We start from the raw sequence: 16,463 nt of genomic DNA, 5'->3' as shown, positions 1-16,463 counted from the left end.
TACAGAGTACATACATCCTCGTCTCTGGGCAGTCGATGTTTGCATGCAGCTATCACACATTGCACTCGGCTGAAAGTGGTCGTCTAAGTCCCACGTCACGTGTCCAAAGAGAGGGTATAACTCAACTGAGTCAAGGTATTTACTCGCGTCTGCGATATTTTCTGCGCATCCATCCCACGCACAGCAGGCCGCAGTGGATGGGAGAGGAAGCGCCGAAAGAGGGAAGGTGGAAGAAAACACCAGACGGAGCGTGCGGTCCATTACGTGCTCAGGTTAAAGAGGTAAAGTTAGGCCGCCATGCCGGCCCACGCACGTTCGACAGGGTGCCGTGTCTTCGCGTCCAACGGCGAAACGGGGCCGCACATTCGCGCACCGCTACGCCCTTGGGAGCCGCCGGTTCGTGACGGCGTGATCGCGGCCTGTCATCGGCCGCTCGCGCGCATAATCCGCGCGCGGCGCGCCGCCCGAGCCGGTCCAGCCCGCGCGCCGCGAAGCCCCGCCCCCGCGGGCCCGCCATTGGCCGGCGCGCGGCGGCGGGCGCGGCCCCCTCGCCGGGCGCCGACAGGGCTGCTTGCGAGCCATGAGTGACCGCGTTGGCGTGTGATGGACTGGCCGCGGGGCAGACAGCGCGACTGAAGCCACAGCGGCGCACAGCATGGCGGACGGTGCGGGCCAGCAGCCCGACGAGCCGGCGGCGTCGCCCGCGCACGAGGCCGGCTCGCCTCTGCGGCCGGCGCGCGACGACGAAGAGCTACTCGACGTGGTGAGCACGGCCTCGCTGGACGGCGCCGACTTCTCCGAGGACGAAGAGTACTTTCGGCCCATCAAGCGGCTCTGCATGCTCGAGGCGCCGGCCAACCCGTCGCCCAAGCCCCTCACCTCCTTCTTCATCAAGGACATCCTCAGCCACAAGCCCGCGCGCCGGGCATCCGGCATTGTGCGGCCCTGGGACCTCGAGTCGGCGAGCCCCGGCCGCCGACGGCCGCGCTCCACCGACGAGGACTCGCGCTCCGAGAGTGACTCGGCCGACAGCCCGGCGGCGCCGCAGCCGCACAGCTCCACGTCGCCGTTGGATGCGCTCTTCGAGATGACGAGCAAGGCCTTCGAGGGGCTCGAGTCTGGAGACCGCGCGGCCGGTGAGTCACATCCTTCCCGCTCCGGCCACCGCTTCCAGTGTCACGTGCCGCTCCCCGGCGGCACGTGGCACGAGCCGCTCTCATTGCATGTGCCAAACGCTGCCTCCGCGGATGTCTGATGCCCTTGTCGTGCTCAGAGCTCTGATGGTTGACAAACTGCGCGTGCGGCGCTGACCTCAACGCTAGTGCTGTCATCCGTGATGGACAAACGGAAACCATCGGGACCATTGCATTCGCCTCCTTTCCATGATTCGTTGGCGCCCTCAGAGTGCGCAGCTAAGTTTCCGTTGAATCTGCAAGTTGAATGTGTGAGTGTTTTGAAGCCTGCAGTTTGCACTGCATCCTCAAAACAATCACGGGTTCACTTCGCCACACGTGTACGCTGCTTTGTCTCGAATGCACAGTATTCAGAGTTCTCAGTGTAGGGCAGCACGTATGCGCCTTCTCGGCTAACCTTCCGAAAGGCATGCAGCGGCACAGGGCTTGCACGAAAAATCGGGAGTACAGGAAGTGTAGATCATTTATTGTCTCGTTGGTGATAACGGGCACCAAAGTTCAAGACTGCGGCCAACTTACCTATTGAAAAGGTAGCAGGTTGGAAATTGCAAAAGGCAACAACCACAGTGCCTTTAAGCTTTTGCCACATTGCATACTTTTGCAATGCACACGACGGAGCGTTACAAAAATATACCGATATTTCGTATGGAAGAAGTGCAGACAGGTTTTACAATGCGCTGTCGGGAACAGCGCTTATGTAGACCCCGAGGCGATGAGATGTCAAAACGATGTCATATTTATTTGATCATGGAACAAATTGAACCTCAATATAGCGTTAGAGAGTCGATATAATAAACGGCAAGCAGCGCACAAGGAGGGGCTAGTACTAACGATGCTTTACACGAAGTGAAAAGTCTATAATACTGAGTGGTGAGGCCTTTGTTTGAAATGAAAAGCAGACACATGCACATCTCTGTCTGCTTGCCCAGCAGTTCACTGCAGGTCTGATCGAAGCAAGATTAAAACGTTCGCACAGGGCAGTGTTTCGCAAACGTTCGTTTTGCATGTAAAAAAATGGTTTCATCTCACTGAAACAATAATTTAACGCGTATCCGCAATTTAAGGCAACCTTGAAGAAATACTCAAAGTTAATTCTCCCTCTGCGTTTCCCACCTGCGAGTTCTAATTACCCTGTGCATGAATGTGCTCCCTAAAAGAAACCAGCATGAGAATGTGTTGTCTCTCCGCCATAGCAGTAGCTAAGTTATAGCCGTAGCAATGAGCCTAACGTGCATCTACAGAAATGATTGTGTGTCCTGGACCGTAAGGATGACGAACTATTTATCAATATCGAAACTATCGCTGTCGAATCAATTTCCGCACGAAACGAGCCACATTGCTGCAATTACGAATGGCGTTGTCTTGATCTAAGAACGGAATACGTTTCGCGAATAAAAATAACATTTTATATGCATGTCACCACGCAAAGTGATCGCTGTTCAAACAAGTACGCACTGTCGTTTGTTTTCAATCACGTTCGTAAAAAAAAAAAATGGCTGTACGCGTGCACGTTGAAATGCTAATTCTTTCAAAACACGTAGACCTAGATATATTAAGTCAGACAAATCTCTGTAGATAAAGCGATGCGTCCTCGAATTCGTTAAAACTTGCTAAATCTCGGCTTTTGTTGGTTTCAGCACGTATGCACACTTCTTGTGCTACTGCCTTTACGCTCGACGATCGAATGCAATGGTTAGCTTACTACGGGAGCGAGGCGAAAAAAACGCATCTTATATAATAAGCGAAAGTTTACATTTTTGTATGGGTATACTAGGATTCAGGTTCAAAGGTTTGAGCGAATAAGAAAGAATTACAAAGGTCTCGGGCCGCGCAAAATGCTGCACGTACCGAGCGTTGCGTACGAAAAAGGCAGAACACTGTCGCACCCTCTCACCTAACGAAGCAGATACGCCTTGCACATTCGAAGTGTGCATGCAATACATGCACGTGCCAAAAGGTACATAGAAACGGCTGATGTCCACAACGCTGGGATGCTCAGACCTTTCTGTTTACAAAATGTGACTTACTCTGATTAATTACAAAGACGTGCGTTTGTTTGTTTAGGCAGTAAGACCCAAAGATAACACAATATAATTAGATGGCGTTAAGTGACCTCGGAAATATAGCTGATAATCAAATTCGCTTATTTTCCAGTGTGACCTGTGGGGTTTCTCATGGCTAAAAACTGCCTGTGTAGCTTTACAAGGTCCAGGAAAGGTGCTTTACATGGAGCAGCGCACAAATGAGAAATCTTTGTCGGTGATAGCATACGAGCAAACTGTAGTCATGTAAGAGATACAGTCACCGTCGGTGACGCTAAATGGCAAAGGGAGGAGGCACATTCACCATCAACAAATTCAAGAAAACTGAGCACTTTTTACGGTTCGGTTCTTTATTTGGCACTCTTGGCCACCTGAGGGATGATACAAGGCGGGAGTTTTTGTTGTACCCAAGAAAGGTGTACGATTTTCACAACTTCCCAGGACTTTGGATCATCGGCAGGCTGCAGTGAAGTAGAAAATTAGGTGCTGCCGTACAGGATAGAGGTATAAGACTGCGCAGTAACGGTACTTGCGAGGTATCATGGAATGGATGAGGTAAAATTGATGCTCAGAAGAAATGAAGGTCGAAGGGTGCGCGTAAATTATTGTCGAATTCAGTTGCTGAGTAAGATGTGTACATTTTGCTCGTTATAGGGAATCTCATTTTTAATCCGTTTTGAGAAAGAACGAATGTTTAAGCGCAATCTGTGTCATCACGGGCACGGGCCGACTGACCCTGTTGGCTGCTCCAGACAGTGCGTGACCACTGAGAGTTCGGGATTTGCTATGCCCGTGAGGTGGCAAATTACGACAGCCAACAGGACGGCATACATCCATGGAGCCCCCGACCAATTTCAAACCAATATAAACTTTAGCGAAGCTTCGGGAATCAGGATCACGTTCTCCGGTACGATGCGAACTTCCTTCTAACGCTGCACATAACGAAATAATTGCTAAAAAAATCCAAATGCATTGAATTACATATGCAACGCCTAGGGTCGTTCTGCCTAATCAATAGCGGGCTCCTCCAGGCTATAGGAAGCTCGGGAATACTGAAGTTTAACTTTCATTCCTCTCCCTTCCACAGCACTTTTTGACAGGCAGTCAGTGCTTCATTAGCAAAGTTGCATGTCTTTCTTGGCGGCAGCAGCTTAATATTGCAAATAGCTCGTTTTATATCGACATCGGTATATTCATCAATGTTAGTTCTTTTTTTTTCTCGAGTGCTGCTGGCGAAATTTCCGTGTATATAGATTTAAATGTAAGTACGGGCGTACGTTCAAGCACACAAACTTTCATGCCCGGCCATGCATGCATAAATTCAACGATGTATACGCAGTCGATGGGCACATATATGTTCAGGGCAGCCAACTGCATGGTGTCTGATTACAGTGCAGGTGTTGCTTGTTTACCCTGACGGAACCATGGGCCGTATGTGGCGTCATTAAAGTGGCATTAGTAATCGCAAACCGCAGCGCGTTATACTTATATATCACTGCTTGCTACACGACGATGTGCAAATGAGGACTCGTACAGCGGCGCAGCTCGCCCTCTCTTTTTTTCGTGCTGTTCTGACATGCGCGCTTGAGTGCGTTATCCAAATGCGAAATATCGGTGCCCCTCTGCCGCAGTGGTTAGTTTGTCGCGTGAATGTTACACGCTTGTCCAGTGAGTATGAAGTGCGCGTAAGGTTGAGTGGGAAAAATGTAAAGCTGCGTGCCTTATTCACACCTGCAGTGTTTATGTTTATATATACTCAAGTGAATTCAGGCACGGAAGTTGCCATTGGCACAACTTGCCGGGTTATCTCCCCCATCCTTTAATACACTGTAATCAAAAATCAACCGAAATGGGCGTTTAAATGGCTGGCGTCCACCTTTAAACTCCATATGCGGAAACATTTACTCCATCAATATGGAGTAAAAACGTGCTAAATGACCTATTTTACTCCCTGCACTCAGTAAAGAGGTATAAAGGAGTATTCTCCTCCCTATAACTCCCATTTTTAAATGGTGTTTCTTGGTCTCAGTGCACCCCAAGCCCTCAATGGAGTAAAAAAAAACACCCTTTTGAGCAATCCGCCCTGCCACCTAGCGTCTCGTCTGCTTCAGTCGTCACGACCGCTTGGTTACCATCGTCGCTGGATATCTGCTCACTTCTGCTCCTTCACGGGCGCCTGCCGCGGTACAAGATATCGGCTTGTGGCCGTTTTTCGCTACAGTAAGCTACACAATTGAACGGCTCCTGTGAAGCCTCCAGGGCTCTAACCACACCTGACCTACCTTTGTTAGTGTCACCACCCCGTTACAGCCCCCGCTTAGGCCTACTGCTCACAGCTTTTTCAGCGTGGTTCCCGCGGTGTTGCAGCAGATTACATTGCGTTGCTTGACCACGCAACTCTGATAGAACATAGTTTCAACGCTAAGCTCGTGATTGAGTTGATGAGGCACCATTTCTCCTGAGTCATATTGAAAAGCGAAGCCTTAAAGAAGAAAATATGAAAGCAAAATCTGCCATGCAAAACTACCTTCAGGGTTGTTTTCATTTTCAACTTATTCTCCTCTGGTTTTTAGTCAAATGTAGCGTCGTGCATGACAGTGAAACTACCCCACGACTCCTTTTCAGTTTTGAACTATTGATTCTAGAGTTACATCTCTTTATCTATGAACATAGCCAACCAAACGAGCTCGTAGAGCAAAAGCAGATGACAAGCAGACGACTCCTGCCGCCCCCGCCTACGCCTTGGCTGGGCTTGCAGAGAGCGAAAAGAACGCGTGGCGTGGGGTCGCATTAAGGCAGTGCAGTTTTCCCAGTTTGGTTGCCGGCGGCCCTGAATGAGGATGAATAATTATGACGCCATTTTTGGGGTCCATTTCCCTGGGTAGCGAAAAATTTACTCCCTTGTACACCTAAATACCTCCCCTGTATAAGGGAGTAAATAAAATACTCCTTTTATATGGAGTAAATAAAACCTACCTTTGTGTGTGCGTTAGAGGACAAGCCATTTGCTCACGTTTGGGTGTTTTTTGCTAACACTGTAGATGCTGTTTTTTGTACATCTGTGTTTAAACATTTAATATGCCTCACGATCACGAAATGCTTGAGCCTTGTGGAGTGAGACGCAGTGTTCAGAGAACAGTGCTATCAACGATATAAAGTACTTAAATTTCGCGATAATGGTAGACGACCGACTGCGTTCACAGAGGTGCGGACGTCTTCTTCGCTACTGTAATCGAACATTGGACGGGCAGTTGTGCACCACCAGCAGAACGTCCGCAAGGACGCTTTTGTGAATCCTTCCCGTTTTCGAGTTACGCATTTCCGCGCACGCAAGAACACTTAGCCACGAAATGGTCCGCCTGAGTTTCATCTCGATGTGAAGCATTGAAGAAAGAAAAGCAACTGGTGTGGTACATTTTTCAGGCAAGCACTAAGAACAATGATTGTTCGATGAGCAGCTGAATACAAAAAAAACAAAAACAAATGAGTTCTAAATTTCATGGAGATTAGAGAAAAATCGTGCTGGCTGCCTGTTTAAAAGTGTCATCGTCTAAGCAGACGCGGTAAAACCGTCCAATCTGGGTATAAGGCATGCCCCGGAAGGTTTACACTCTCATACGGCTGCTGGAAGTCTAGAAAGAGCTTCAGAAGATTCCTCTCGTGCTTTACGTTTCCAGACAGCACGTCACAGCTCTTGTTGGATATCACGATTCGACTTGTCTCACTGGTTATCTTCATCTGCTAACGCTCCCGCACCGTATATACAGTCTCGTTACGTATAGGACATGTATGGAACTCCAGGTCCTTAACGATTCTTTTCTGATTCATTATTTTGCCTTTGAACCTTTGGTCAGTAGTGCAGCTTTGATAACAGCCGAGGCATACGTTGCTTGCTATCAGCCCTCACATCAGAGGTGGTTTGGTTTGGTTTATAGGGGTTTAACGTTCCAAAGCGAATCAGGCTATGAGGGACGCCGTAGTGAAGGGCTCCGGAAATTTCGACCACCTGGGGTTCTTTAACGTGCACTGACATCGCACAGTACACGGGCCTCTAGAATTTCGCCTCCGTCGAAATTCAGCCGCCGCGGCCGGGATCGAACCCGCGTATTTCAGGCCAGCAGCCAAGCGCCGTAGCCACTGAGCCACCACGGCGGGTCGTAAGAGAATAATTGTAGAATGATGAACTACTGGTGAACACGGGATTAAAATAGACTTCTCTGGGCGTACAATCAGTCTCAGTTTCTCGGATAGCGAGAAATAGTTTTTGCGTTGTGATTTTCAGTGGACATGCAGCATGAAATGCGGTTTTGACGCCGCCGTTAAGAAATGTTACCGGCGCAATACTCTGCCCAATGACCTTTGTTCATATTAAAGTTTCTTGAACTTTTTATGCGGCGCTTCTTTCAACAATAAACTCCCATATATTTAAGTAAAAATGAAAATGAACGACGAGTTCGTATTCATATCGCTTTGTCACGATTACTGTTTCCCTTCTAATATTCCAAAACACTGCCGTGAAGACAGGTTTCCTATAACATTTTATTACTAAATGTAGACAGTTTATTCACTCTGCAGTGCACTGCCTTCTTTTCATTACTAATGAGCATCTTGACATGTAAGCAGCCAGTCATACGGCTTTTTCTTCGCTGCTCAAATTACAGGAACGCTTTAGTGACTATAGCTGACGGAATGCGCTGAATACATTCTCTTCTATCCTGATATAACTTGTTTACTCCACATTAGAGCACACTATCTCGTTGTATATTAGTTCCAGTGTTTGGAAACGGCAATCTTGAAAGCTTTGGCTGCTGTAACAGAAAGATTTTCTCCTGATAGAACTCGACTACGCCATTTTAGACCCCGCGTACGTTACATGCACATTTGTCTTTGACGGGGTTCTTAAGAACATGCATCGCTTCTGCAACCGAAATGCTATTGGAAGACAGAGAGCTCCCACGTAGTAAGCTTTTCAAGGCTTGAGCAGCCTTCCAGGTTGCTTGATTAGTCTAAACCAGATTTCTGCTCCCAGCTGCCAGACAGCTCCCAAGGTTCGCCTGCTTTTATCGTGTGATTATCTGTAATTTTGATTTGAACACGCATTCTGTCGGGAACGTATTTAACAAAATATACGTCACGCTTCTGCATGTTTCTGTAGGCCCGAAGCAGACAGCACGGAGAGAACTGTTGGACCTACGCCTGCGAAATTTTGTGTGCACATTCATGGGACCACCGATCGTTGAGAGGCTGTATTTGGATCAACGCTGGCAGGCCGAACTTTTGCTCGCGTCTGACGAGGAAACAGGCCCATCTGGGCAGATCACATGACATGGCCACCATCCGTGGGACTATATCGCTGTTAATTTGCAGAATGGGCGCAACACCGGCGTCACCCTTATAAAAATGGTCTATAGACTTCTTATTGACTCTATTGACTTCCTATACATATTGATTTTTGTCCATTCATAGTCTATAGACTGTATGTAGAAAAAAGTCTACTAAAAGTGTATGGCCATGAATCTATAGATTGTCTATAGACTGTCTATGGCATATATATTGCCTATAGACTGTTCTCTAGGATTTGTCTATAGACAGTCTATAGACTTTATAGACAGAAGTTTATAGACACTCTATAGACTGTCTAAAACTTTTTTTGTAAGGGAGAGTAACAAAACTATTGGCGTAGTATGCTTAAAAGTGTAAGAGGAGCATACAGGCATCGAGAGAAGCTAAACCGGTCTATATGTAGCTGCTCCTTGTGATGAGCCTCGATGTTTTTGCACACGAAAGGTTTCAATGTCAACCGACTGCTGCGAAATGTTGACCGTATTTAAGCATGCTATAATGCGCCTGCGAAGTACTGCAATTTTTACACGTGTAACGAGCGGGCGATTCAAGCTTTTACAAAAAAAGAAAAACGTTATCAGAATACAGTTGGGCCTCCACTTTTTTTGTCTGCGAGCTATGACTTCGCGTGTCGTGGAGCTTATACCGGCTCACTGGGGTATCTGGAAGTTCGGGCAATCGGTGGTGGAGGCGTCTCTCTGTTCACTTTGATTTGTTGCCGTGAGCACTGAGCGTCGTGCAGCATGCTCCCGGCCATGAAGCGAGTCATTCAGCGCGTTGAAAGGACTGATGTTTGCGGGACCACCGTGAATGGGAAGAAAATACATAAATATGTATACGTGTGTCGTGCCTCGAAGGCCCCGTTTTCAGAGCAGCCAATAGCGAAAGTGCGTCTAAATTCGCGTGGGCTTTAATGCAGCGGCATTCCGCAGCTGCGCGCACGGAGGAGGAGGATCACGCCGCTCTCTCTCCCTCTCTCTCACGCAGCAGATCGAGAGAAATTTACACTCGCGTCGGTCGTGGAGGCAAGAAACATTACGAAAAGACACGAATCTCGCGCCTAATGCGAGGGCCCTGCCGCGAGGCGGTCAAGGTGAGGAAGACGCGCGGTTTTTTGTCCGCGCGGGAAAATATGGGGAAATGTGCGTGCGTGTGTGTATACGCATCCAGCCATGCCAGCCAGCCGTGCCTTGGGCCGCCGTGTCCATATACGAGCACGCCTAACTCGACGAGGAGAACGATGCGCTTGTGCGTGTGTTCTCTTCTCTCTCGCTTGCTTTCTTCGTCTTCTTTCTCCCTTCAATTCTCGTCAAGAGATCGTGCAGCTCTTATGCACACACCCGGGGAAAAAGAAACAAAAAAAAAAGAAAGCGCCTCGCGCGTGACCGTCCGTTTGCAGCCCTTAGTTTCCACGCTGCTGATGACGCTGCGTATATAAGACGCATTGCGCAATGATGTATATCCGCGCGCAAAGTTCAAGAGATGCGTGCTAAAACTTTGTGGTGGCATTGTGTTTTCTTTCAAGCGCCCTCCCACTTTCGTCCTCGCCTATTCCGAGAGTTGTGCCCTTGACGCTTTTGAGAACGCGAAGCTCTACATAATGCCGCTGCTGCTTTCGATGCGACGTCGGGGGTGAATTAGCTTTTCATTTCGGCAGAAACGAGTAAATAAAATAAGGAAGAAACCTATCGCGGGTGATTAGCGCGCGTAGTTGGCACGGTGCTTGTACTTTGCGCAGACGCGCGCGTCTTGAATGTGCCTCTTCGAACGCAAGTTTTCCTGTGGCTGCAAGCAACGCGCTTCGTTAGTAGTGCGAAAATGAGCCCGTGCGGGGAGGAAGCCCGTCTTGGTCGTTTCGGGGAGTACGCGGGGTTTTTTTCTCTTTTTTTTTTTGCGCGTGAGTTATTTTGTTTCGCGAGTCGCGCCTCTCGGCGGCCGTAAACAGTTCGCACACACTCTACCACTGTTGTTAACACCTACTCTTTGCGCATTTCAACGCGCGAGCGGCACCGTCGGCATGCACAAAAGTACCTCATAAAAGCCAGACACACCCTGCATTCTGTGAAGAGCCGGCCTTGGAAGTCTGTTTTCTATTTTCGTTTACCCCTACAGTGTCCACAGCCGAACACGTTAGAATCTAGGTTAGTGGTATTAGTGTACATACACCTATATATGTATACCTGATTAACAAGTCTTGCTGTATAAAGTAAATTTAATTAACACTTCAAGGGGTCTCAATTAAGGACCTATTATTAGGCTCTTGCGCTGGGTTTATCACCGGCGCAAGCGCTTATCACTTACAGGTTTGTGTGAGAAATCATGACCGCAGCTGGGGCAAGGGTGTATTTATGAGTGACTTTTGGAGGGCATGTTTGTGGGAATTCACTTTGAGCCATGCAGTTTTTAGACTCTTCTCGTTGAAAAAAAATGTGGTTCAGTATGGTTTTCTCATGTAAAATTTCTCGCTTGCACCCCCCCCCCCCCCCCCCCCCCCGCCCCTTTCTTCTAACTCTGCCACAGCACGGGGGTCAGGGAATTCGTGAAAAAAAAAAAAAGTATTATACTCCCCGCGTTAATGACGACATGGGTGAAGCAAGTCCTTCCTGCATATAATGTGCAGGCACAGAAAGAATGGAAAATGTTGCATTTGACCCTTGTAAACAAACCTGAACAGGAAAATGCAGCTTAGCACTTCTGGGTGCGTATTCCATAGCAGTTCTTTTCCCGGTGCATTGTGCTGCTTCCTTCCGATTGGTAAGCCGAGCCTTTGATACAGGAGGTGACGAAAAAGCTATCTGCCCTGATCCAGCTACTCCCGCCATTGAAAAAGAAGAATGAATCGGGAGAAATTCCAATTGCAAAATATGTGGTTACCGGCTTGAAATTCATGAAGAAAGAAAGACTGTAACGTCTCGTGCATGTCTTTCAAACATGCGTAAAAAATTGGTGGTCCTTTTTAGCGGGTCGTGGCCCCATGTTTTTTACAGACTACAGCGGATACACATATAAATGGGCATTCTTTAGAATGCCCATTTCTATTCTTTATTCTATTCTATTTTCTATTCTTTAGAACTGACAAATTAAACTTCGCACTAATCGCTCGCTGCAGTGAGCTTCTGCATGACTTTTAACAGTGGTGCAAGCTTTTCAAGAGAATTAAGCACGTCCCTTTTCCCGGGCCACCACATGATTACCAACTCTTGCGGGATATATAAAACGGCACGAAATGCTATTCGCCATGTATAGCTGTGTACACTTACCACGTATCGGTGCTCGGGCTGCCTCTTTCGTTAACGGCAGGTGTGCAGGTGTTTTGAGTGTGGGCTCCACATGATCGTGTGGCCGTGCACTCTGTATATGCACGCAGTGCAAACGAACGAGATATGCAGATCTAGTCACAAGGACACTGCGAACGTTTTGACGATTGCACAGGTTTCGAGCGCATTTTCGCTCAGTCAGTTTTAGCTTAGAATCAGTATGCACCTTTCCGTGCTTTCACTACCAACACACCGGGCCTACAGTACGTCACTCCAAACAGTTGAGCATACTTAAAGTTTACGGCGTCTATGGGTCAAGGCTACATCCCTAATACAGTTACACCCGCAAAAGGCAGCGTATATCCCTCGTGACACGCCGAGGCTCTTCCTGTGAATAAATGCCTTATCGTAGTATATACAGCCCGCATATCTGAGCGTTTTGTTGGAGCCAGTAGTGCTTAGCTGTCGAGCGAATGTGTTAGATTTAATCATGAGCCCATAAGGGGGTCTAAAAACAGCGAATTCTAGTGCGCCCACCAAGCCATAGAAGCTTGAATCAAAAACAGAATCAGTTCACAGGATGTATTGAAACAACCTTGGCACCAAAAAGGAGGGTGCAGTGTGGGTGTTTAGTTGTTCGTGTACATAGCACAGCCGTTTCGTAAGTTGCGGTTCGCGGTCACATGCACAAGACGGTTTGACCCACCAACGTATACCCAATAGATCGTGCGTGGTGTGGACCTGCACTTCTTTCTCTCTCCAGGCCGCCGCGGTGGCTCAGCGGCTATGGTGCTCGGCTGCTGACCCAAAAGACGCGGGTTCGATCCCGGCCGCGGTGGCTAGAATTTCTTTGGAGGAGAAATTCTAGAGGCCCGTGTACTGTGCGATGTCAGTGCACGTTAAAGAACCCCAGGTGGTCGAAATTTGCGATGCCCTTCACTACGGCGTCTCTCATAGCCTGAGTCGCTTTGGGACGTTAAACCCCATAAACCAAACCAAACCATCATTATTCGAATGAGCGTAAGCACTCTGCGCTATTTTGTTGCCATGACGTCACTCGCTGAGACAAAAGACACCGAGCCTGCGCTGTTAAAACAATGCGAAGGAAAGTGGGAATCGCAGTCTGCATGGGCTCGTAGACTTGCTTTACGCCATTAACTCGCCGCGTGTGTACGTTCATGGTTTAGGCGACAAGCATCAAGATCCCTTCTGCAGACATTCTCGATTTCGAACTTCTTCAAAGCAAATAAATAAGAAATGGCATTGCGTTGCACGTGTCATCTGCATCGTCTAGCTGCCGTGCGGCTGAAAACAAAACCGAAAATATCTACGTCACTGCCTTCTTTCAACGGGCAGTTCACGCTTCGCCATCTGGCATAAAGCACCGAATTAGAGAAATACATGCCGTCTTTGTTCACAGCAGTTAACGCTGGTTCTTATAGTAGCTGCAAATTGTGTCGCTTAGCGTCCCAAAGCGAGAGATGGACTAAAAGGGACGCCGTAATGAAGGGTACCGGATTACATTAGACCACCTGAGATTCTTTAACGCGCGCTTACATCGCACTGCACACGGTCTTATTCTAATTCGCCTCCGTCGAAGCACAGGCGCCGTGGCCGGCATCGAACCCGCGACCTTGGGATCAGCAGCCGAACACCAAAGCAACTGAGCCACCTAGGCAGGTCTTTAGAGTCATTTCTGCATACGGAAAAGGCACCGGCGAAACCTTGTCATCGTTGCACTTTATATGACTGTTGCTGCACAGGGCAACACACCATGCTCCACCTGCACTCTGAACACGAATATGCCTACATGGGAGTAAAAAGGGAATAAGCTTTCCTCGAAGTTAGTACACCATCGGACAGTTTACTCTCTTCCTTCCTGTTTCGAGTGCGGGCACAGAAGTCTTCCTCGAATACGGTCGAAGACAGGAGCATGGTTCCACGCGCACTTGCAGTTGGTTTGTTCGGAGCCACAAAAGAAGCGGTTTAAGACCCTGAATCATGTTTTAGACCTGCGCTGATGCACGGTATAGCTCATAGGTTTGGGGTTTTACGTTCAGTGTGCTTCTTTCTAACGAAACCGCTAAGCGAGAATAAAAATAGGAAGACAACTAAAATGACGTGCTGACTGCATATCCTGCAGAAACCGAACATCTCCTTTGCAGCGTCGTGCTTTTATTCATTAGCGCAACTTTTTTTTTTTGTATGTTGTGAGCAACAAGACTGGCCCTGAACGGCTTTGCTTCTCGTAAGCTTCCCAACATCACGCACAGCGACTTGGCCCTGCGAATTGTTACGGAACTTTGCGCAAAACGCAGTGGAGACGATCAGTACTATTGGAAGACGTGTAATGAAAAATGACAGCGTTTCTGTCGTCACACAGGGTATGCGGTCACAATTCATAAGTTTCAAGCTAACGTGAGCCGATCAACCGGTTCAGTGTCGCTCTACACTCGGTCCGCCCGCCGCGGTGGCTCAGTGGTTATGGTGCTCGGCTGCTGACCCGAAAGACGCGGGTTCGATCCCGGCCGCGGCGGTTGAATTTCTTTGGAGGAGAAATTCTAGAGGCCCGTGTACTGTGCGATGTCAGTGCACGTTAAAGAACCCCAGGTGGTCGAAATTTCCGGAGCCCTCCACTACGGCGTCTCTCATAGCCTTAGTCGCTTTGGGACGTTAAACCCCATAAACCAAACCAATCTATACTCTGTCCACCGTTCCTGGCGACGAGCTAACGAACACTGTATAGGGAACACCACTGGGCGTTCATTCCGCGGCTCTTCCTGACCTACAAGCGACGCGCCTCGCCATTCAAAGCGGCCAGGAACGTCGTAGCCCCGAAAACTGCTTGCACGCGGGGGTCGCGCGCGACGTCCTCTCCGGACCCGCGTCCCGCCATAAATCATTATTTACGCGCCGAGTCTTATGACGCGGCGCACGTCATTAGTACAGCACGCCGCAAGCAAAAAGCCCAGAAACAGAGAACGAGGCTCGTCGAGCCGCGGGCACAAAGCTAAAGGAAGGAGGTGGAGGGGGGGTTCGCCTCGCAATGCACACGCCACTTCGGCGAGAACGATGCGTCGGCTCTCTTTATCCTGCCGACCCCCCCTCCTCCCACAACAGCCCTCCCGGCCGTTCTCCGCGCGCTCTGTGTGCGCGCTCTCCTTCCAAACCGACGCGCCGGAGACCTACCGTGCTCCGAACATTCCTGGGCCGGCTCGGGCCCGCGGCGCGCGCTGTTTTGCGGCGTGCCTGGCCGTAATGCGGCGCGGCATGGACCGAGCATGCACGGGGGCCGCGCACCGACTCCCGTTGGCGTCCATCTGCGGGGCACATGGACGCGCAGAAAGCGAAACCGCCGTGTGGAGAGCGGCCGCGCACAATGGACGGCTTTATTCTCCGCTCACAACGTTTCTAATTGGATCTAAGGAGGTCGCGCGAGGTTCACATGCAAGCTCTGACGCCCCGACCATGCACCGTCTGCCGGAATTCCCGAGAAGAAATATATATCTCCCCGGCGTGCGCTCGGCGGTGTCTGCACGTTAGCTGAGATCCCCCCCTCTTGGGGGCGGCAGTTAACGCGAACACGGAGCAAAACCTCTCGGCGGCCGCATGGCACCGTATTACGACTGGTGTTTATCTATTTTTGCTTTCTTCGCACTCGCGGGGGCATCTAAGGAAACGTGTGCTAAGCACAGTACTAGGAAACTGCCTCTCTTATACATTCTCTTGTTTTCTGGTGCTTCGCGTGGAACGACGCTCGTAACGCGACGCAGCTCACAGAAAGTCGGGCAAAAACAACGGCTGGTTGCATTTGTAGAGGCTGTGAAAGGAAGTTGCACTGAGCACCTTCCAACAAGCAGATTACACGTTGCTGAAATACTCATGCTAGAATGAGATAATCGCCCAAGTTTAGATGACACCAACAGCGAGTCGTTATACACTGTGAACATGAACGGAGTAAAAATGGAATAAGCTGTCCTCTAGCGCATTTCCTTTTATAAAAGAGACTGCGCTAGAGGACAGCTTATTCCATTTTTACTCCCATTTAGTCGTATTCGTGTTTGCAGTATAGGAGCGACATCTATAGCTGCACAAATAGGGGAACTGTGAAAGCATACATACAGGCAATGGACTTTCGGTTGTGGGGGGCAATACAACGCAAAAGCCGGACATGCAGTGACGGAAACAACTCCATTCCAGTGTTTTGCATCCCAGCCTTCAACAAAATAGCCAACATATTGTCCCTCTAATGAATTCCAGTGGTCTTCCCTCAGAATTATTCAGTGATATTCAAGCATTTAACATATCTAGATACCTAATGTAATAGCGCACAATATAGTAACAGCCAGCCGCCGCGGTGACTCGGTGGTTATGATGCTCGGCTGCTGATCCGAAAGACGCGGGGTTCGATCCCGTTCGCAGCGGCCGCATTTCGATGGAGGCATGATTTATGGGGTTTATAAGCCCCATAAAACAAAATCATACTAACAGCCAACAACATAAACTATTGAACTCCGCAGCTCCATATTAACATCGAACACAAAAGGTCGAAAACAGGTATAAACTTCGTGCACACATATACAGACACATAAGCACGGCGAAAAAGGCAACCGCATGAAAACAATTAC

The 16,463-nt window shown here is 49.0% G+C and overlaps 1 protein-coding gene across 1 annotated transcript in view; it reads left to right on the top strand.

Moving 5' to 3' along the window:
• The first annotated feature begins 608 nt into the window (after positions 1-608).
• The window catches only part of LOC149350514 (transcription factor LBX2-like), a 67,446-nt gene continuing 51,591 nt past the window's right edge, over positions 609-16,463 (top strand). The window contains exon 1 of the mRNA XM_089579559.1: positions 609-1,136. Within this exon, the coding sequence (XP_089435685.1) occupies positions 656-1,136 (481 nt within the window). The 5' untranslated portion in view covers positions 609-655. The remainder of the gene's footprint in view (positions 1,137-16,463) is intronic.

The sequence above is a fragment of the Amblyomma mixtum genome, chromosome 3 (genome assembly GCF_055824585.1).
Source record: "Amblyomma mixtum isolate Tamu chromosome 3, ASM5582458v1, whole genome shotgun sequence".
Lineage (NCBI taxonomy): Eukaryota > Metazoa > Arthropoda > Arachnida > Ixodida > Ixodidae > Amblyomma > Amblyomma mixtum.
Note: the sequence above shows the minus strand (reverse complement) of the source record. Positions and strands in the feature narration are given on the sequence as shown.